Source organism: Scyliorhinus canicula, chromosome 2 (assembly GCF_902713615.1).
Source record: "Scyliorhinus canicula chromosome 2, sScyCan1.1, whole genome shotgun sequence".
Lineage (NCBI taxonomy): Eukaryota > Metazoa > Chordata > Chondrichthyes > Carcharhiniformes > Scyliorhinidae > Scyliorhinus > Scyliorhinus canicula.
The window spans coordinates 202,284,249-202,306,577 of NC_052147.1; the positions used below are offsets into that span (position 1 = coordinate 202,284,249).

A 22,329-nucleotide genomic window follows, 5' to 3' on the forward strand; every position below is an offset into this window, starting at 1 on the left:
TTGTTAGTAATATTATTTATAAAATTCTTGCAGATATTTCCCATTGCCTGGACATAACGTTGCTGCTAATATTAAGATTTATTTATAAATTTACCACTGTCTGTGTATTTAATTTGTAAAATTATTGTTCTGTGAACTTTTGCATTCTGTGAAAATTGTTACAAAAAAAATGAAAGTTACACTTAAGTATGTGGTTTTAGTTGAATTAGATTCATCTTCCCCAAGCACATTTCAATTTTGTATTGTTCTCGATTTTTAGGAATATGTAGCAAGTGAAGATGATGATGATCCGGAGGTGGAGTTTTTGAAGTCTCTTTCTACAAAACAAAAACAGAAGCTTTTGAGGTTTGTTATGAATGAGATTTTTGGTGCTTTTGTTGCTGGTGAAATCTTTTCTTTTAGAAACTTTCCCTTTCCAGTGCCACAAAATTCAGTGATTTTGTATTTGCCAGTTTAGTTGCAACCAACAAAACGTTTGCGAAACTGGTTAGGTTGATCTTTTTCATCAATATGTTTGTTTACCATTGCTTAAATCAGTAAAATCACAATAGTTTGTCATATTAGCTTTGTGAAATAAGGTATTAGCTGCAATATGATAATAGCCAGATAAAGTTTTCAGCAGTACTGACAGTTAATGGATGTTTGTAAGGACACTGGGTTCAACATTATTCTGCTTTTCTATTCTTCCTACCATAGTGGGCAAGTTCACAACAGCCCTACCTGTTGATTCCCTTAGTTCCTATTTCTTTTATTTTGTCTTTACCATTATTGGTCCATGGATTGTTAATGGAGTCATACATTTAAGTCGAGCAGAAGAAATGTGGGAGGCACGGTAGCACAGCGGTTAGCACTGCTGCTTCACTGCACCAGGGTCACAGGTTCGATTCCCGGCTTGGGTTGCTGTCTGTGCAGAGTCTGCACGTTCTCCCCATGCCTGCGTGGGCTTCCTCCGGGTGCTCCGGTTTCCTCCCACAAATCCGAAGGATGTGCTGTTAGGTAATTTGGAACATTCTGAATTCTCCCTCTGTGTACCCGAACAGGCACCAGAATGTGGCGACTAGGGCTTTTTCACAGTAACTTCATTGCCGTGTTAATGTAAGCCTACTTGTGACAATAAAGTGTTTTTTTTTATTTTTTTTTTATTTAGAGTACCCAATTCATTTTTTCCAATTAAGGGGCAATTTAGCGTGGAAAATCCACCTAGTTTGCACATTTTTGGGTTGTGGGGGCGAAACCCAGGCAAACAAAGGGAGAATGTGCAAACTCCACACGGACAGTGAGCCAGAGCCGGGATCAAACCTGGGACCTCGGCGCTGTGAGGCTGCAGTGCTAACCCACTGCGCCACCATTCTGCCCCTTGTGCTAATAAAGATCATTAAAAAATAAGGAACTCAAGATGGGGGTGGAACTGAAGATGGAGGGGTGGGGAGTGGCAGGGCGAAAGCGCGGGCTTTCCTCTGGTTTCCCGCGCACGGGGCAGAGGAGGGAGGAGGGTGGGAGGAAGGGGCGTGGTCAGCAATGGCTCCCTTTCCCGCGCTGGAGCGGGGTCAAGGAGGGGTGGTAAGGGGGGGGATGTCCCCCATGCCGGGAGGAGTCGGATTGTGGCAGGGGCAGCCGGGTCAGCGTAAACCAGCTGACTTACGGAAGTACTATGGAGGGTGCATCGCGGCTAGGAAGGGTCCTAGCCTGGGGGGGGAGGGGGGGAGGGGGGGGGGGGGGAGGGGGGAAGGGGGGGGCTACCGGGTTGCTGCTGAAAAGGCCAGGGAGGAGAAGTTGAGGACCGGAGGGGGGGGGGGGGGGGGGGGGGGCGCCATCGCCATGGGGAGCGGGTCAGAGGGGGAGGGCTGACTCGGGGCGAGCAGGTGACAGGATATGGCTAGTCGGCAGGGGAAAGGGGCGGGCTGCCCTTCGACCCGGCTGATCACTTGGAATGTGAGGGGGCTGAATGGGCCGGTCAAGAGAACGAGAGTAATCTCGCATTTGAAGGGACTGAAGGCGGATGTAGCAATGCTACAAGAGACCCATTTGAAGGTGGCGGACCAGGTCCGCCTGAGAAGGGGGTGGGTGGGACAGGTGTTCCACTCAGGACTGGACGCAAAGAACCGGGGGGTGGCGATCCTGGTAGGGAAGAGGGTGTCGTTCGTGGCGGCGGAGGTGGTGGCGGATAAAGAGGGTAGATATGTCATGGTGAAGGGTAGGCTACAGGGGGAGAAAGTGGTGATGGTTAATGTGTATGCCCCGAATTGGGACGACGCTGGCTTCATGAGGCGCCTACTGGGCCTCATTCCGGACCTGGAGGTGGGGGGCCTGATCATGGGGGGGACTTCAACACAGTGCTGGACCCCGTGCTGGACAGATCGAGTTCAAGGACGAGTAGGAGGCCGGCAGCGGCAGAAGTGTTAAAGGGGTTTATGGAGCAGATGGGAGGGGTGGATCCCTGGAGGTTTGGGAGGCCGAGGGCGAGGGAGTATTCCTTTTTCTCCCATGTCCACAGAGTCTATTCTAGAATTGACTTTTTTGTATTGAGCAGGGGACTGATCCCGAAAGTACGGGAAGTGGAGTACTCGGCCATAGCGGTCTCAGACCATGCGCCACACTGGGTAGATTGGGAAATGGGGGAGGCGCGAGACCAGCGTCCGCTGTGGCGCCTGGATGTGGGGTTGCTGGCGGATGAGGAGGTGTGTAAGAGGGTCCGGAAGAGCATTGAAAGATATCTGGACATTAATGACACGGGGGAGGTGCAGGTGGGGATGGTCTGGGAGGCCCTGAAGGCGGTGATCCGGGGGAGCTGATCTCCATACGGGCACATAGGGAAAGGAGGGAGAGACAGGAGAGGGAGAGGCTGGTGGGGGAGCTTTTGGACGTGGATAGGAAATATGCGGAGGCACCAGAGGAGGGGCTGTTGGGGGAACGGCGCAGTTTGCAGGCTAAGTTCGACCTGTTGACCACCAGAAAGGCGGAGACACAGTGCAGAAGGGCGCAGGGCGCGATTTATGAGTATGGGGAGAAGGCGAGTAGGATGTTGGCGCATCAGCTCCGCAAGCGGGATGCGGCTAGAGAAATTGGGGGAGTGAGGGAGAGGGGTGGGAACGTAGTGCAGAAGGGGCCAGAAGTAAATGGGGTCTTCAGAGACTTCTATAAGGAGCTGTATCGGTCAGAGCCGCCGATGAGGGGAGGGGGGATGGAGGGCTTCTTGAACAAATTGAGGTTCCCCAAGGTCCAAGAGGAGCTGGTAGAGGGGCTGGGGGCGCCGACAGGGTTAGAGGAGCTAGTCAAGGGGATTGGGCATATGCAGTCGGGGAAGGCGCCGGGGCCAGACGGGTTCCCGGTGGAATTTTACAAAAAATATGCGGATTTGGTGGGCCCTGTGCTGGTACGGGCCTTCAACGAGGCATGGGAGGGGGGGGGCTCTGCCCCCGACAATGTCGCAGGCACTGATCTCTCTGATCTTGAAGCGGGACAAGGACCCCGTGCAGTGTGGGTCATATAGGCCTATCTCGCTCCTGAATGTGGACGCCAAGTTGCTGGCAAAGATCCTGGCTACCAGGATAGAGGATTGTGTGCCAGGGGTGATACACGAGGACCAGACGGGTTTTGTGAAAGGGCGGCAGCTTAATACGAACGTGCGGAGACTGCTAAACGTCATCATGATGCCGGCAGTGGAGGGTGAGGCGGAGATAGTGGTGGCAATGGACGCGGAGAAAGCATTTGATAGGGTGGAGTGGAAGTACCTGTGGGAGACGCTGGAACGGTTTGGATTTGGGGAGGGATTTATTAAATGGGTGAAGCTGCTCTATTCGGCCCCGACGGCAAGTGTAGTGACGAATGGTAGGAGATCGGAGTATTTTGGGCTCCACCGGGGGACCAGACAGGGGTGCCCCTTGTCCCCCCTGCTCTTCGCACTGGCAATTGAACCGTTGGCGATGGCACTGAGGGGCTCATGGGGGTGGAGAGGGCTGACAAGGGGCGGGGAGGAGCACCGGGTATCGCTATACGCGGACGACCTGCTGCTATACGTGGCAGACCCAGAAGGGGGAATGCCGGAGGTGATGGAACTGCTAGCAGAATTCGGGGACTTTTCGGGGTACAAGCTAAACTTGGGCAAGAGTGAGGTATTTGTGATACACCCAGGGGACCAGGAAGAGGGAATCGGGAGACTCCCGTTTAAGAGAGCAGGAAAGAGTTTTAGATATTTAGGGGTGCAGGTGGCAAGGAACTGGGGGACTCTCCACAAGCTGAACTTCTCCAGGCTGGTGGAACAGATGGAGGAGGAATTTAAAAGGTGGGACATGGTGCCGCTGTCGCTGGCGGGCAGAGTGCAGTCCGTTAAAATGACGGTCCTCCCGAGGTTTTTGTTTTTATTTCAGTGCTTGCCCATCTTCCTCCCTAGGGCCTTCTTCAAAAAGGTGACGAGTAGCATCATGAGCTACGCGTGGACGCACGGCACCCCAAGGGTGAGGAGGGTCTTCTTGGAGCGGAGTAGGGATAGTGGAGGGCTGGCATTACCCAATCTTTCGGGGTATTACTGGGCGGCAAATGTATCGATGGTGCGCAAGTGGATGATGGAAGGGGAGGGGGCAGCTTGGAAACGAATGGAGAGGGCGTCCTGTGGCAACATAAGCCTGGGGGCCCTAGTAACGGCGCCATGGCCGCTCCCTCCCACGAGGTACACCACGAGCCCGGTGGTGGCGGCCACCCTCAAGATCTGGGGGCAGTGGAGGCGACACAGGGGGGAAGTGGGAGGTCTGATGGAGGCACCGTTAAGAGGGAACCATAGATTCATCCCGGGGAACATGGACGGGGGATTTCAGAGCTGGCACAGGGTGGGCATCAGGCAGCTGAAGGATCTGTTTGTAGATGGGAGGTTTGCGAGCCTGAGAGAGCTGGAGGAGAAATTCGGGCTCCCCCCGGGAAACATGTTTAGACATTTGCAGGTGAAGACATTTGCTAGACGCCAGGTGGAAGGGTTTCCCTTGCTCCCCAGTAGGGGGGCGAGTGATAGGGTGCTCTCGGGGGTCTGGGTCGGAGGGGGGAGGATATCGGACATCTACAAAGTAATGCAGGAGGCGGAGGAGGCATCAGTAGAGGAGCTGAAAGCCAAGTGGGAGGGGGAGCTGGGAGAACAGATAGAGGATGGGACATGGGCTGATGCCCTGGAGAGGGTTAATTCTTCCTCCTCGTGTGCGAGGCTTAGCCTCATTCAATTTAAGGTGCTACATAGAGCCCATATGATGGGGACAAGGATGAGTCGGTTCTTTGGGGGTGAGGACAGATGTGTCAGGTGTTCGGGAAGTCCAGCGAACCATGTCCATATGTTTTGGGCATGTCCGGCACTGGAGGAGTTCTGGAAGGGGGTGGCAAGGACGGTGTCGAGGGTGGTGGGATCCAGGGTCAAACCAGGATGGGGACTTGCGATCTTTGGGGTTGGGGTGGAGCCGGGGGTACAGGAGGCGAGAGAGGCCGGAGTACTGGCCTTTGCGTCCCTAGTTGCGCGAAGAAGGATACTAATACAGTGGAAGGACGCGAGGCCTCCAAGCGTGGAAACTTGGATTAATGACATGGCAAGCTTTATTCAGTTGGAAAGGGTCAAATTCGCCCTGAGAGGGTCGGTACAAGGGTTCTTCAGGCGGTGGCAGCCTTTCCTCGACTTTCTGGCTCAGAGATAGGGTACAGAGGTCGCAGCAGCAGCAGCCCGGGGGGGAGGGGGAGGGGGAGGGGGAGGGGGAGGGGGGGGGTGGCAACAACGGTTGTGGTGGGTTATTTACGGTTGAAATGCGGGCAAATTTGCTCGCAGTTCATGTTTGATGTTGATTGTTGCTTTGTTTGTTTTTGGGGAGGGGGGAGGGGGGGAGGGACAACGCGCGCGCGAGTTCGGGCGGGGGGGATATTTGTTAAGAGGGAATATTTTGTAATATTCTATAGTTAGTTGGGGTAAATATTTTCATGTAAAAAAAATTTTCAATAAAAATTATTTTAAAAAAAATAAGGAACTCAGAAGTGTCAAAATAGTACACTGTGTTATAAAGTTTTGTATTTTGGGCAGAAGAACCCAGACTTTGTGGCACCCGAGAGATTTGAGGGGTTTGTTTCGATTGGCTGGTTGGTGGCCAATTGATTGACCATGGACAGTATTCTGCCCGGCAACCAACAGCGATTGGTTTCTGTCAGGTGGAATTTGTCAGAGAGAACCCAAAAGAAGCCACTAGGCCCTCAAGGTGGAAGCGGTGCTCTCTCTCTCTGTACTCTGTAAGCTTGGGGGAGGTGGGGGCTGTGTGTCAGTCGATCATTAGACGGTAGTTAACCAGTTGTATTTATTGCCTATTTAATTCTAGTTACTGTTAATAATTTAATTGTGTTTAAATTGACAAACCTGGTGACTGTAGTTATTGGGCAGCCAAAGACCTCAGCTATTTTAAAATAAAGTTACTTTCAACCATGTTGCGATTCCAGGTCAAGTGGGGCTGGAATTGACCAGGCACTAACACAGGGTGCCGTAACATTTACCTACATTATATTCCATCTGCCAATTGTTTGCCACTCACCTAACCTATCTATACCCTTTGCAAACTCTTTGTGCCTTCTTCCAACTTGCTTCCCTACCTATCCTTGCGCAAATTTAGTAACCATACACTGGGTCCCTTCAACCAAATCATTGACATAGGGCGCAACTCTCCAGGCAAATTTCTAAGTGTAGTAGCGAGAGAGAATTGCCGCAAGCTTCCCGGTGCTCAGCCCAGCGAGGCCGGAAACGCAATTCAATGTTAATCAGTCCACTTAATAAGACCTCACGGGCTTCTCTCCGCAAATGAAGGCTCGGCAGCTGATTCGCCAGCACGTCACCAGCCAGCCCTCCGCTAACAAGGTCGAGCAGCACTTAAGCTGCACTTGCTCAGCCAACCCCAACCAGCTCGCGACAACAGCACCAAGGAGACTAGCCCCAAGATTCAGAGACGCTGACCTGTGGAGGCTCCTAGACGCGGGGGAGACCAGAAGGGATGGCCTGTTCCCCCGAGGGTCCTGGAGCGTCAGCCACAAGGCAGCCAGTGCTGCCTGGGATGATGTGGCGGCAGCTGTCAGTTTGGGGGTGTAACCAGGAGAACATCACCACTGTGAACCACGCGTGTGGCCAACGATGCCCTCTCTGTGACTCCTCAGGAAAAGCTCTCCCACAATCGGTGGGAGAGGACCCAGACTGGCAGTGGGGTGCCAGACATAAGAATCCTCACCTCCATCGAGGAGCGGGCCCAGGAGGTGACCGATGCGGCTGAGGATAGATTGGTCAGCCGTGCGGAGGCCGGCGGACGCCGCAGAGGTGCGGAATCACCGGGGTCCACCCAGAGGACCTGTCAAACGTGAGTAATGATTGCCTTACTCACTGACTGACTGACCCATCCCTCCCGCTGACCACGTCCATTCTTCTGCAGGTCCTTCTGCCAACGGAGCCAGCCCATCCTGGCCAGCACTTTCTTCTGACTCCGAGGAGACCACCTCTGAGGAGAGGTCCGAGGTTGCCTCTGTGGTCGCGGCACAGCTGTCATCCCAGCCCCCCACCAGCGCAGATGCACACACCTCGGTGGGACATGTTAGTAGACAGGTTTCGGGGGCACAATCTGGTGAGAACCACTCCACAGATGATGCAAATCAGGTGGAAGCAGGAACCCCCCCAGGCGAGACAGCAGCCAGAGGTCTGCTGAATCCCATGACCCAGCTGGATCCCAGCCTGATGCTGAGCCTGTGGAACATAGTTACCCGGAGCTGACTTCCGGTGGCGGCTATGAAGAAGTAGGTCGCACATTTAGTGGCTCCCGCTTGGGTTGGACCTTTGGATCTTTCCCCCCAATTTTTTATCGGACTTGATTTGGTAAATTGTTGGTGGAGGCAATTGTGGAGTGGATTCCTACATTGGTGCATGGAGAGGCGGACTAGACGTGCTCGCAAAGGAAGAAATAGAGGAACAGAGACGCCTTGGGCTGAGGCTGCAACGGGAGAAAGCATGGCGGATGACCAGAGTCCTGGCTTGTCGACCCAGCGGTCAACGGAGCAGCTGATGCAGTTTATTCAGGAGGGCTTCGCCAAACAGAAGCAGGAATCTTTGGACCCGATTTAAAGAATCGATTGTACGGCTGGAAATTAGATTGGATGCCCAAGATCGAGCGATCCAGAAAGTAGAGAAGGCGCTGGCTGAGCAGGAGGAACATCAAACTACGGTGGAGTTGGAGATGGGGATGTTGAGAGACCAGCAGAAAAGGCCCTGGAGAAGGTGGAGGACCTTGAGAATAGAGCCCGTCGGCAGAACTTGAGAATCGTCGGTCTCCCGGAGGGGTCTGAAGGAGCGGACGCGGGGGCATACAAAGTGGGCATGTTCAAGAAGTTACTGGGGATGGGGGCGGTGGTCTGGGAGGCATTGAAGGCGGTGGTTAGAGGGGAGCAGATCTCGATACGGACACATAAGGAGAATGCAGACAGAGCAGAGACAGACCGACTGATAAAGGAGATTTTGCAGGTCGACAGGAGGTATGCGGAGACCCCAGAGGCAGGGCTTTTGAGGGAACGATGGAGGCTACAGGCGGAGTTCGGCTTGTTAACTACAGGGAGGGCGGTAGAGCAGCTGAGGAAGGTGAGGGGGTGATCTATGAGCATGGGGAGAAGGCCAGCAGAATGCTTGCACAGCAGCTTAGAAAGAGGGAGGCAGCCAAGGAGATTGGGAAAGTGAAGGACGGGAACGAGAACCTGGTTGGAGACTCAGCGGCGGTGAATAAGGCGTGTAAGGAGTTTTACAGTAGGCTGTATGGGTCAGAACCTCCAGCTAGGCCGGAGGGGATGAGGCACTTTTTAGGGGGGCTGAATTTTCCGAAGGTGGACGGAGGGGTGTTGGTAGAAGGGCAGGGGGCCACGAACGGGTTGGAAGAGATAGCAGAGGGTCTGAAGGCCATGCTGTCGGGTAAAGCCCCGGGGCTGGACGGGTACCCACTTAGTTTTATAAAACGTTCTCTGGGATATTGGGGCCGCTGTTGATGAGGACATTCAATGAGGCAATGGAGCGTGGGGTGCCTCCCCTTCGACAGTGTCACAGGCCACAATCTCATTGATCCTGAAGCGGGACAAGGACCCGGAGCTATGTGGGTCCTAAAGGCCGATATCCGTATTGAATGTGGGCGCCAAATTGCTGGCCACAATCTTGTCCTCTAGGATTGAAGAGTGTGTTCCGGACGTGATTGGGGAGGACCAGACAGAGTTCGTTAAGGGAAGGCAGTTGATGGCCAATGTAAGAAAGTTGTTAAACGTGATCATGATTCCCCCAGAAGGTAGGGATGTGGAGGTAGTGGTCGCAATGGATGCAGAGAAGGTTTTTGATCGAGTAGAATGGGAATATCTGTGGGAGGTACTGGGACGGTTCGGATTTGGGCGGGGCTTTATTAACTGGGTCAGGTTGCTGTATCAGGCTCCTGTGGCGAGCGTACGGACGAATAGGACAACATCGGACTATTTCAAGCTTTATTGGGGGCGAGACAGGGATGCCCCCTCTCCCCACTGTTGTTCGCACTGGCTATAAAGCCGCTGGCAATTGCTCTGAGAGCCTCAAGGGGCTGATCCGGGGGGCAGTGGAACACAGAGTCTCACTTTACGCAGACGACCTGCTCCTGTATGTATCGGACCCACTGGAGGGGATGGAAGAAATTATGAGGATTCTGGGGAAATTTGGCCGGTTTTCGGGGTATAAACTTATATATGGGGAAAAGTGAGATGTTCGCGGTCCAGACAAGGGGGCAAGAGAGGCGATTGGGGGAACTGCCGTTTAGGGTGGTGGGGAAGCTTTCGGTGCCTAGGCATCCAGGTGGCACGGGAATGGGAACGGCTACACAAGTTAAATTTGGCCCGATTAGGAGACCAAATGAAGGACGCATTTCGGAGGTGGGAAGCGCTCCCGTTGTCACTAGCTGGGAGGGTGCAGACAGTGAAAATGACGGTCCTCCCGAGATTCCTGTTTGTGTTTCAGTGTCTCCCCATCTTTATTTCACGGTCCTTTTTTAAACGGGTCAATAAGGTAATCACTGGATTTGTATGTGTGGGTAAGACCCCGCAAATAAAAAAGAGGATGCTGGAGCGCAGCCGGGGGGTGGGCAGGCTGGCACTGCCGAACTTTAGTAATTATTACTGGGCGGTGAATATAGCCATGATCAGGAAGTGGGTGGCGGGGGGGTGTGTCAGTATGTGAGCGTGTTGAGGCGGCTTCATGCAAGGGCACCAGTTTGGGGGCATTGGTAACGGCACCTCTGCTGGTACTTGGTGGGACGGCCCTGAGAGTCTGGGGGCAATGGAGGACGCATGTGGGGGTGGAGGGAGCATTGGTCTGGTCCCCAATCTGTAATAATCACCAGTTTGCTCCGGGAAGGATGGATGATTTTGGAGATGGCAGAGAGCAGGGATTGAGAGGATGGGGGATATGTTTATAGAGGGGATCTTTTCTCGCCTGATGGAGCTGGAGGAGAAATTTGGATTGGCATGGGGAAATTAATTTAGGTACCTGCAGGTGCGGGCCTTCCTACGCAGGTAGGTCTCAACCTTCCCGCTCCTACCGCCAAGGGGGATACAAGACAGGGTAATTTCCAGAGTGTGGGTGGGAGAAGGGAGGGTTTCTGACATTTACAAGGAACTCATGGGGTCAGAGAAGACGCAGACCGAGGTGTTAAATGCAAGTGGGAAGAGGAGTTAGGAGGAGAGATAGAGGATGATCTCTGGGCAGACGTGCTGAGTAGAGTAAACTCATCCACAACATGTGGCAGGCCCAACCTGATACAATTTAAGGTCGTTCACCGGGCCCACATGACAGTGGCCTGGATAAGCAGGCATAGAAGATAGGTGCGCAAGGTGTACTGGAGGGTCAGCGAACCACATCCATATGTTCTGGACATGTCCAAAGTTTAGAGGGTTCTGGCAGGGGTTTGCGGAGATCATGTCCAAGGTGTTTAAAAACAAGGGTGGCACCGAGCCCAGAGGTGGCGATTTTCAGAGTGTCGAAAGACTCGGGAATCCAAGAGAAGAGGCAGACGGTCCAGCCTTTGCTTTCCTGATAGCACGGAGTCGGATTAGCTTGGGGGGACCTAAAGCCCCCGAAGTCGGAGACCTGGCTATCTGACATGGCTAGCTTTCTCTGTCTGGAGAAAATCAAGTTCGCCTTGAGAGGGTCACTGTTAGAGTTCGGCCGGAGGTGGCAGCTGTTCGTCGACTTCTTTGCGGAAAATTAACCGTCAGCAAAAGGGGGGGAGGGGGGGGCTGGGGGTAGCTTAGCTTAGAGTAGGGGGATGGTAAAGGTGGGACCTGTAAGGGAGGAAGATGGCTTTTGCACTATGTTTATAAATTCATGCACATTGTTTATTTTGTTGTTGTTGTAAAACCATAAATACCTCAATAAAATGTTTATAACAAAGAGTTACCCGGAGCTGATGGAGACGACAGGGACCAACCAGTGGGAGATGTCAGCGTCGCTCTAGCAGTTCCAGAGCCGCTTGCAGGAGTCCCAGAGGTTACGGGCGCAGGAGATGTTACTGGCAATGCGAGGCCAACACTGCTAGGGTGGCGACCACAGTGGAGAGCCTGGTGCACGACATCAGCACCATGAGTGAAGGTTTCCAAGGCATCGAGCAGTCGGTGACAGCCATGGCTGAGGGTCTCGGCAGGATGTCCAACTCACTGGGATGTCACCCAGCACCAGGCCAACCTTGATGATGTTCGGCGGGACATGTCCTGCTCTCAGGTGGGCATGTCTGAGGCACTGCAGAGCATGTCTCAGTCACTGAGGAGCATTGCCGAGGGTGTCGACACGATGGTGCAGGCCATGGGGAATCGCCAGGGCTGGCAGAGCCAGATTATGCAGGGGCAGCCGGGACTCGAACCAGCTGCTCCTCTGTCCCAAGGTGATCCCCAGGATCCTGAGGGAACCAGTCATGAGGAGGAGGTGCCGGGTGCCAAGCCAGACCCGTCCCATCGATTGGCAGTAGTGGGCACCAACTCACCCGCAGGCCGGCACGGCTGTGCATGCGCTGCCAAAAAGTGAGCCGGGGCCCTCCAGTCCCAGAGCTCCCAGAGAGCACGCGCCAGCGCCATCGAAGGCCATGGGATGAGGTAAACAGCTGGCAGCCTCCACCTCTGATGTGCATCCTGGGAAAACACCAAGACATAGTGGTAGAGCTAGGAGGGCCAAGTATGTCGAGGACCACTGATGGCACTGGGGGAGGGTTGTGGGGGGCGGGGGTTGTGGGGTGGGGTTGGGGGGAGCGACACCATCGAGAGTGATGTTTGCACAGCACGTTAAATAGAACTTTTCGCAAAACCATTATGATGTCACCTCCTTCTGATGGGATGACAAGCCCAGTACTCCTGGGCCCTTTGTCTGTGAGCAAAGATGGCTACTCACCTTCTCGGCTCCCCACAGAAGCCCTTCCGCCAGGTTCACATTTTTCAAAAGGAGTACTAATCGGTCCCAGCGTGAGCACTTGCTGGGGAGGCTGCTGAATGACGGGAGGCTGTTGGATATAGGGTCGCTCTCATTAATTGTATGGAAATGGGGCTTGAGTGGTGACCAATCATCTATCCATGATGATGTCACCCCCACACAATGACCTCTTCTACTGTGTGTGACCTTTTATGTGACACCTTGTTGAATGCCTTTTAGAAATTCATGTACACCACATCTGATGGTTGCCATTATCCACCTTTCTTGTTACTTCACAAAGAACTCTAATAAATTAGTCAAACATTTTTTCCTTTTCACAAAACCACGTTGACTCTGCCTGATACCATTATGATTTTCTGAATGCCATACTATTACTTCCTTAATGAATTCTAGCATTTTTCCAATGACATATGTTAGGCTAAAAAACAGTTTCCTGTTTTTTGTCTCCCTCCTTCTTGTGGTTTTTCAATCTGCTGGGACTTTTCCAGAGTCCATGGAATTTTTGAAGATTACAATTAATTAATCCACTCCCTCTGCAGCCACTTCTTTTAAACCCTAGGATGCAGGCCATTAGGTCCAGGGGACGTGTCTGCCTTTCATCCAGGAGTTTTCCTAGTATCTTTTCTCTCGTGATCATGCTTGTTTGAAGTTCCTTCCTCCCTTTTCCCTCTTGATTTTCAGCTATTCTTGGGATGCTTTTTGTCTTCTACAGTGAAGACTGATGCAAAATACCTGTTCAGTGCTTCCATCATTTCACTATTTCCCATTATTAATTCCTAAATTTCCCCCTGTAAGGGATCAAAGCTCACTTTAGATACTCTTTTCCTTTTCATATATTTTAGAACAGTGTCCAACCCTTTCTCGTGAGGGGTCACCTTACATTTGCTCATCTGCCCCTTGAGTAAGGAAAAGAACTGAAAGGTAAATGGAGGAAAGGTTTGACACATCATTAAACACAAATTTACAAAAAAGTTGAGGTATGAAGAAAGTAACTTGCTGAGCAAAAATAAAGCAATTTCAAAAAGATTTTTTTTAAATTACTAATTAATAAGAATAACAGTTAAGAGTGAGAGAGTCAGTGTGTGTGTCGGTTTACACCCAGTTTCAGAGTTTTCACCTTCACCCAAACACACTGTGGGTATGTGTTGATGTGTGGTCTCTATTCTCTCTTTCCCTCCACTTGCCATGAAACTCACCGCCAGTGTTCAGGCCTCAGGCTGAATGTCACATACAGTTCACTGCACCTCTATTGGGAAACTGTTTCTCTCCCACATTTACTGCTGATGGGCTCGGAGAGGAAAAACCTGTGATTGGGGAAATATTCTACAGACTAAAATTTTTCATGAAAAATATGTGCTGATCTAGATTTTTTTTTCCCCAAAGGAAACTTGACCATCTTGAACGAAAGAAAAAGCGAGAAAAAAAGAAAAAGCAAAAAAAGAAGAAAAATAAAGGTAAACATAAGAAGAAAGAAAGCAGATCACCCACCAGCTCTTTCAGTGGAAGTGATTCTGAAACTGAGAAGACAAAAGAAAGGCACAGCAAAAATAAATCTTTGAAGAGGAAGAGAGACACATCACCGGACAATAAAATCAGTTCCAAAGAACATATGGAGACTTGCAAACAAAAATTCAACAAAACACATTCAAGCAGTTATTTGAAGCCTGAAGACAAGATTGAAGATGTTAACGGAAAGAGTAGTAGAAGCAGAAATAGAAGAGATAGGAGCCACAGCACCAGCTGTGACAGGGAGCGAAATGATCGCAGCAGAAGCAGGAGCAGAGATGCACATGAAAGAACAAAAATAAAGGACAAACAAAATATAAGTCACAGTAGAGAAAAGTCTAATGATGGGAGACATGTGAGCAAAAGCTGGAGTGCAAAGAGAGATTGGATAAACAGGTCAGATAGCAAACACCAGGTTCGAACCATCAATCTACACCAGGAGATGCAAAGTAGAGAGAGTGGTAATCAGGAGAGTCATCATAAGGAGAACAATAGAAAGGATGTACGTTATATAAGAAGTAGAGACAGCAAGGATAAGAGTAAAAGGGAGGGATGTGCTTCCAGAAATTGAGTAGATTGAGACATTGAACAGCAAATTGAAGTCTTTGGCTGTTCTCTCTATTCACTTTAAAGGACTTGTATTTTCTATTGTCTGGTAATAGTTGAGCCTTGCAAAGATTTTTGACAGGTTTATGACATATTTTCTGATTGTTTTATAACTTTATTTCACATAGTCACCATAACACTTTGAGACTTGTGTATTCTTCTGTATTATCTGATTTATTAATAAAGTCTATAACAAAAGACAAGTGACTGTGACAGTAAACCTTTCTTTATTTTCTCCTCTCCAAATTTATGAACAGGTTCCTTACATTGGGTTCTCTTGTGCTGATCATGTTTCCCTACATTTCATTTGTCAGCCTCCTTCAATTTTTTCCTGTTAAGAATCCACAATTTCAAGGGCAGCATGGTGGTGCAGGGGGTTAGCCCTGCTGCCTCACGGCGCCGAGGTCCCAGGTTCGATCCCAGCTCTGGGTCACTGTCCGTGTGGAGTTTGCACATTCTCCCCGTGTCTGCGTGGGTTTCGCCCCCACAACCCAAAGATGTGCAGGGTAGGTGGATTGGTTATGCTAAATTGCCCCTTAATTGGAAAAAATGAATTGGGTACTCTAAATTTTTTTTTTAAAGAATCCACAATTTCCAAAGCAAGAGAAATCACAACATGCCTAGAGATTACAACATGAGACATGCTATTTAGCTCAACCAAAGCAATGTGCCAATCTGTTTCCTTTCCCGCAACCACCTACCTGACCCATTGTTAAAGTCAGTGCAGTCTCTAGTTTAATTCCTACCTTAATTAGTGCATTACATAGCCACACAACCCAATCTATATTTATTTTGAAATCTTGCTCTCTTCCCTAAATTTGATACCTAATTTTATATCTTACTTCTACCCCTGGAACTTTGGAAACAGTTTGTTCTTATCTATCCTATACCATCCCTTCATACATTTTTAACACATTCAAAACTGCCTGTCCTCTGACCTAAATCTATGTTGCACTGAAACAGGTCGGGAAGAAACACACCAAACCAACTTCCCTGATAAGTTGGTCCTTTTGGAGCCTCCCTGCAACGGAGGCTTAGACCTTAAGTGAAGGGCTATAATACTCCATCTGTGTGCAGCAATAGAAACAGAAAGCAAGTGGAAAAACATGAGAGTAAATACCATGCTGCAAAGTAAATATTACTAAAATGGAAAATAAACTAGTGGATAACAGATGAGATACTACCAATGATTTTTTTTTTTTTTGAAATCATTTTTATTGAAAAATTTTGAATTTATACAACAATAACGCACCATAGTAAAATACCAAAAATAACAATAATAATAGCAATCATAAACATTCGCCCCACCTCCATGAATAACACAGCATTTTAACAACAACGCAAATTAACACAATATAAAGTCACAGAATAGAAACTACAATAAGGAACCCCCCCCCCCCCCCCCACCGGGTTGCTGCTGCTATTGACCAAGATACCTATCTTTGAGCCAGGAAGTCCAGAAAAGGCTCCATTGTTTATAGAACCCTTGTATTGATCCTCTCAGGGCAAATTTGACCCTTTCCAATTTTATAAATCCCGCCATGTCACTGATCCAGGTCTCCACACTTGGGGGCCTCGCATTCTTCCACTGTAGCAGAATCCTTCGTCGGGCTACTAGGGACGCAAAGGCCAGGACACCGGCCTCTTTCGCCTCCTGCACTCCCGGCTCTACCGCAACTCCAAAAATCGCGAGTCCCCACCCTGGTTTAACCCTGAATCCAACCACCCTCGACACCGTCCCCACCACCCCCTTCCAGAATTCTTCCAGTGCCGGGCATGCCCAGAACATATGGGCATGGTTCACTGGACTCCCCGAACATCTGGTGCACCTGTCCTCACCCCCAAAGAACCTACTCATCCTAGTCCCAGACATGTGGGCCCGGTGCAGCACCTTAAATTGGATGAGACTAAGCCTCGCACATGAGGAGGAAGAGTTGACTCTCTCCAAGGCATCCGCCCAAGTCCCGTCCTCTATCTGCTCCCCAAGTTCCTCCTCCCATTTAGCCTTCAGCTCCTCCACTGATGACTCCTCCACCTCCTGCATTACCTTATAGATGTCAGACACCTTCCCCTCTCCGATCCACACCCCCGAAAGCACTCTGTCCATCGTCCCCCGCGAGGGCAGCAAAGGGAATCCCTCTACCTGTCGCCTAGCAAACGCCTTTACCTGCAAGTATCTGAACATGTTCCCTTGGGGAAGCCCAAATTTATCTTCCAGTTCCCCCAGGCCCGCAAACCTCCCGCCAATAAACAGGTCCCTCAATTTACTGATGCCCGCCCTTTGCCACCCTCTAAATCCCCCATCCCTGTTCCCCGGGATGAACCGATGATTGCCACCCAGTGGAGCCTCCATCGAGCCCCCTGTTTCCCCCCGATGCCGTCTCCACTGTCCCCAGATTCTTAGGGTCGCCGCCACCACCGGGCTCGTGGTAAACCTCTTAGGGGAGAGCGGCAACGGCGCCGTTACCATGGCACCCAGGCTCGTACCTCTACATGACGCCATCTCCATTCTTTTCCACGCCGCCCCTCCCCCCTCCATCACCCATTTACGCACCATTGACACATTGGCCGCCCAATAGTACCCCAGAAGGTTGGGCAGCGCCAGCCCGCCTCTATCCCTCCCTCGCTCCAGGAACACCCTCTTCACTCTCGGAGTCCCATGTGCCCACACAAAGCTCAAAATACTGCTAGTCACTCTCCTAAAGAAGGCCCTGGGGATAAAGATGGGCAGGCACTGAAAGAGGAACAAGAACCTCGGAAGCACCGTCATTTTGACAGACTGTACCCTCCCCGCCAACGATAATGGCAGCATGTCCCACCTCTTGAACTCCTCCTCCATCTGATCTACAAGTCTGGTGAAATTATGTTTGTGAAGAGTCCCCCAGTCCCTGGCCACCTGCACCCCCAGGTACCTAAAGCTCTCCCATGCCCGCCTAAGCGGGAGCCTACCAATTCCTTCCTCCTGGTCTCCAGGGTGCACCACAAACACCTCACTTTGCCTAAATTTAATTTATAACCTGAAAAGGTCCCAAACTCAGCTAGCAGCTCCATCACCCCCGGCATCCCTCCCACCGGGTCCGCCACATACAGTAACAGGTCATCGGCATGCAACGACACCCTATGTTCCTCCCCACCTCGCACAAAGAGTCTCCACCTCTCTGAATCCCTCAACGCCATCGCCAGCGGCTCGATTGCCAGTGCAAACAACAAGGGGACAGGGGGCAACCCTGCCTGGTCCCTCGGTAAAGCCGGAAGTACTCCGACCTCCTCCCATTCGTGGCCACGCACGCCATCGGGGCCTCATATAGCAGCCTTACCCATCTAATGAACCCTTCACCAAATCCAAACCTCCCCAACACCTCCCATAGGTACCCCCACTCCACTCTATCGAAGGCCTTCTCCGCATCCAGCGCCACCACTATCTCTGCCTCCCCCTCAATCGCCGGTATCATGATGACATTCAACAATCTCCGCACATTCGTGTTCTGCTGCCTTCCCTTCACAAAACCTGTCTGGTCCTCGTGCACAACCACTGGCACACAGTCCCCTATCGTGGTGGCCAGGATTTTTGCCAGCACCTTAGCATCCACGTTGAGGAGAGATATGGGCCTGTATGAACCACACTGCTGGGGGTCCTTGTCCCTCTTTAAAATTAACGAGATCAGCGCCCGCGACATCGTCGGGGGCAAAGTCCCCCCTTCCCACGCTTCATTAAGTGTCCGCACCAGCAAGGGGCCCACTAGGTCCACAAACTTTTTATAAAATTCCACCGGGAGCCCATCCGGCCCCAGTGCCTTCCCTGGCTGCATCTGCCCGATCCCCTTAACTAGCTCCTCCAGCTCAATCGGCGCACCCAACCCCTCCACCTTCTCCTCCTGCACCTTCGGGAAAGAAAGCCCGTCAAGGAACCTCTCCATTCCCCTCCTCTCCCCCGTTGGCTCCGACCGGTACAGTTCCCCGTAAAAGTCCTTGAAGACCTCATTCACCTCTACCTCCTTCCGCACCACATTTCCACTCTTGTCTCTCACTCCAGCAATCTCCTTAGCCGCATCCCGCTTGCGGAGCTGATAAGCCAGCATCCTACTCGCCTTTTCACCATGTTCGTACACTGCCCCTTGTGCCTTCCTCCACTGTGCCTCCGCCTTTCTAGTGGTCAGCAAATCAAATTTAGCCTGCAGGCTGCGCCTCTCCCCCAACAGTCCCTCTTCTGGTGCCTCTGCATACCTCCTGTCTACCTCCAGCATCTTTCCCACCAGTCTATCCCTCTCACTCCTCTCGCTCCTCTCCCTGTGTGCCCGGATGGGTATCAGCTCCCCACGAATCACTGCCTTCAGGGCTTCCCAGACCGTCCCCACCTGAACCTCCCCCATATCATTCACCTCGAGGTACCCCTCAATACTTGCCCGGACCCTCCTACACACCTCCTCCTCCGCCAACAACCCCACATCCAACCGCCACAACGGGCGCTGGTCCCGCACCTCCCCCATCTCCAACTCTATCCAATGCGGAGCGTGGTCGGAGATTGCAATGGCCGAATGCTCGGCCCCCTCCACTCTCGGAATCAGTCCCCTACTCACCACGAAGAAGTCTATCCAAGAGTAGACCCTTTGTACGTGGGAGAAGAAAGAGTACTCGCGTGCCCTCGGCCTCACAAACCTCCATGGATCCACCCCACCCATCTGGTCCATAAACCCTCTCAGTACCTTGGCCGCCACCGGCCTCCTACCCGTCCTAGAGCTGGACCGATCCAGTGAAGGATCCAACACCGTATTGAAGTCCCCCCCCCCCCCCCCCCCCCCCCCCCATGATCAGACCTCCCGCCTCCAGATCCGGGACCCGTCCCAACATACGCCTCATAAAGCCCGCATCGTCCCAATTTGGGGCATGCACACTAGCAAGTACCGCCTTCTCTCCTTGTAGCCTGCCCTAACCATAACATACCTACCCCCCTTAGAGATACTACCAATGATGATAGAAAGAGGAAAAAGAAGAAATGCTCCTTAGTATGATGTAATTGAAATAAATTAAAGAATGCCTGCAGACAGGCTAAAGAGTGATGGTATAATTTGATATGTGATGGAAGTATTTGAGCTGGAAAGAAATTGAGAGTAATACACCAGATAATATATTTTTTCAAACAGGGTGGTGAGTGTCTGGAATGAGCTCAGAGGCAGTAGTAGTGGTGGGTACAATTTTGTCTTTTAAAAAAGCATTTAGGCAGTTATATGGGAAAGATGGGTACAGAGGGATATGGGCCAAATACGGCAATTGGGACTAGCTTAGTGGTAAAAACTGGGCGACATGGATAAGTTGGGTCGAAGGGTCTGTTTCCATGCTGTAAACCTCTATGATTCCATAAGAATATATGTTAATTGTAAAATGATCCAAATCTCTCTACTCATTGGAGTTTAGAAGGATGAAGGGGGGATCTCACTGAAACTTACAGGATACTGGGAGGCCTGGATAGAGTGGATGCGGCAAGGATGTTTACACTTGTAGGACAAACTAGAACCAGAGGACACCATCTCGGACTAAAGGGATGATCCTTTAAACAGATGAGGAATTTCTTCAGCTAGAGGGTGGTGAATCTGTGGAACTCTTTGCCACAAAAGGCTGTGGAGGCCAAATCACTGAGTGTCTTTAAGACAGAGCTAGATAGGTTCTTGATTAATAAGGGGATCAGGGGTTATGAGGAGAAGGCAGGAGAATGGGGATGAGAAAAATATCAGCCATCATTGAATGGCGGAGCAGACTAGATGGGCCGAGTGACCTAATTCTGCTCCTATATCTTATGGTCTTATACAGGAAAATGAGGCACCGAATAACATCATAGCATTTATTTTTTACAGTGCAGAAGGAGGCCATTTGGCCCATCGAGTCTGCACCGGCTCTTGGAAAGAGCACCCTACCCAAGGTCAACATCTCCACCCTATCCCATAACCCAGTAACCCCACCCAACACTAAGGGCAATTTTGGACACTAAGGACAATTTATCATGGCCAATCCACCTAACCTGCACATCAGAACATCTAAAAGTCCTTGGAGAAACAGAATTAGAAGTAATGAAAAGGTGTTCAGTCATATTTATCACCAAAAGCTAATAGATGTGTTGCTGAAATGTGACATTGACAGTAAAGCTGTGAGATTTATCTAGAGCCGATATTGGAACAAAATAGCGACCATCAGGCTAGATGATGGACAATCAAACATGTTTCAAGTTGAGAGGCGTACCACAAAGCTGTGTACTGTCACCAAAATTATTCAATCTGTATGCACAACAAACATTCAAAGAATTAGATGTATTTCCAGGGATAAAAATTGGAGGCAAGAACATTAAAATCTTGCAGTACGCTGACTACACGTGCATTGCTTACAGAATCAGAAAAGGCCCTACAAAATATTGTAGATCAAGTAAATCTGAAAGTTTAGAATATGGATAGAATATGAACACCAAAAAGACAAGAAAGAAGGAATACATTAGAGAAACAACCGAAGATTGAAGTGGATGGTGTTACACTGGAACAAGAAGATACGTTTGTCTCCTTAGAGCAAATGATAACAGAAGATGGTTGATACAATACCAAATTAGAAGCACAGAGACATCCGGACATAATTGTGCGAAGGTGAAGGATGTGTAAACAAGAAAATTCAAGTTTGTAACAAGGTCAGTGGTATTAAGTGGTAACTTTTTTATAAATGTAGAGTATCCAATCCTTTTTCTCCAATTAATTTTCTTTTTTATTGAATGTACCCAATTCATTTTTTCCAATTACGGGGAAATTTAGCGTGGCCAATCCACCTACCCAGCTTTGGGTTGTGGGGGTGAAACCCACGCAAACACGAGGAGAATGTGCAAACTCCACACGGACAGTGACCCAGAACTGGGATCGAACCTGGGACCTCAGCGCCGTGAGGCAGCAGTGCTACCCACTGCGCCACCGTGCTGCCCCTTTTTTCCAATTAGGGGGCAATTTAGCATAGCCAATCCACTTATCCTGCGCATCTTTTTGGGTTGTGGGGGGTGAAACCCACGCAGACACGGGGAGAATGTGCAAACTCCACACGGACAGTGACCCGGGGCCGGGATCGAACCCGAGTCCTCAGAGGCATGAGCCAGCAGTGCTAACCACTGTGCCACCGTACTGCCCCTTTATGTGGTAACTATTAATTGGATTTGAACTATGGAGTTACTAAAATTGCATGTTGCTTGGGAAAAGGGGTGTCTCAAGTGAGTTCAGGTATATTTTGGGATAAAATACACTTCAGATAAAACGGTGTGTTTAGTTATTCATGTACGCCAGTGCCATAGTGTATATTAGTCTTTTGTCATTTTTTCCTTTTCTTTTACTTCAATAACTATTGTTTCTTAATTATTTACACAATGACTGGACTAGTTCCTCACTGGATTGTATGTGGTTCCTCACATTATTCCAAACAAAAATACGCCAAGAACCAGTGTTTTATGTTATTCTTCAGGGTTTTGAGACACTCCCGCAGGTAACATCAGCAGGGTTCTTCATACCTCTCATTTTTTTTTTCCTGATGCACAATCCATAGTTATTTGCTCCTGATGTGTATGATCTGTGATATGTTCCTGGAAGATCCTGCTCAAACTTGGGTGATGGGCCAGTTAAGTCAAGAAATTCCTTGGTCGATTGAGGTGGTCGGAGATGGCCAGGGTGGGGTCCAGTTCGTAGCGGTGGTTTCACTGGTGGATGGGCCTGTGCTTCGGTTATGCCATTGGCATTGAGATGACGGTTGTT

At 50.4% G+C, this 22,329-nt stretch overlaps 1 protein-coding gene across 1 annotated transcript in view; it reads left to right on the plus strand.

Moving 5' to 3' along the window:
- Positions 1 to 14,769, plus strand: part of cir1 (corepressor interacting with RBPJ, CIR1) — an 82,613-nt gene extending 67,844 nt beyond the window's left edge. Inside the window, exons 9-10 of the mRNA XM_038789381.1 lie at positions 260 to 345; positions 13,838 to 14,769. Of these exons, the coding sequence (XP_038645309.1) occupies positions 260 to 345; positions 13,838 to 14,531 (780 nt within the window). The 3' untranslated portion in view covers positions 14,532 to 14,769. The remainder of the gene's footprint in view (positions 1 to 259; positions 346 to 13,837) is intronic.
- Positions 14,770 to 22,329: the final 7,560 nt, after the last annotated feature.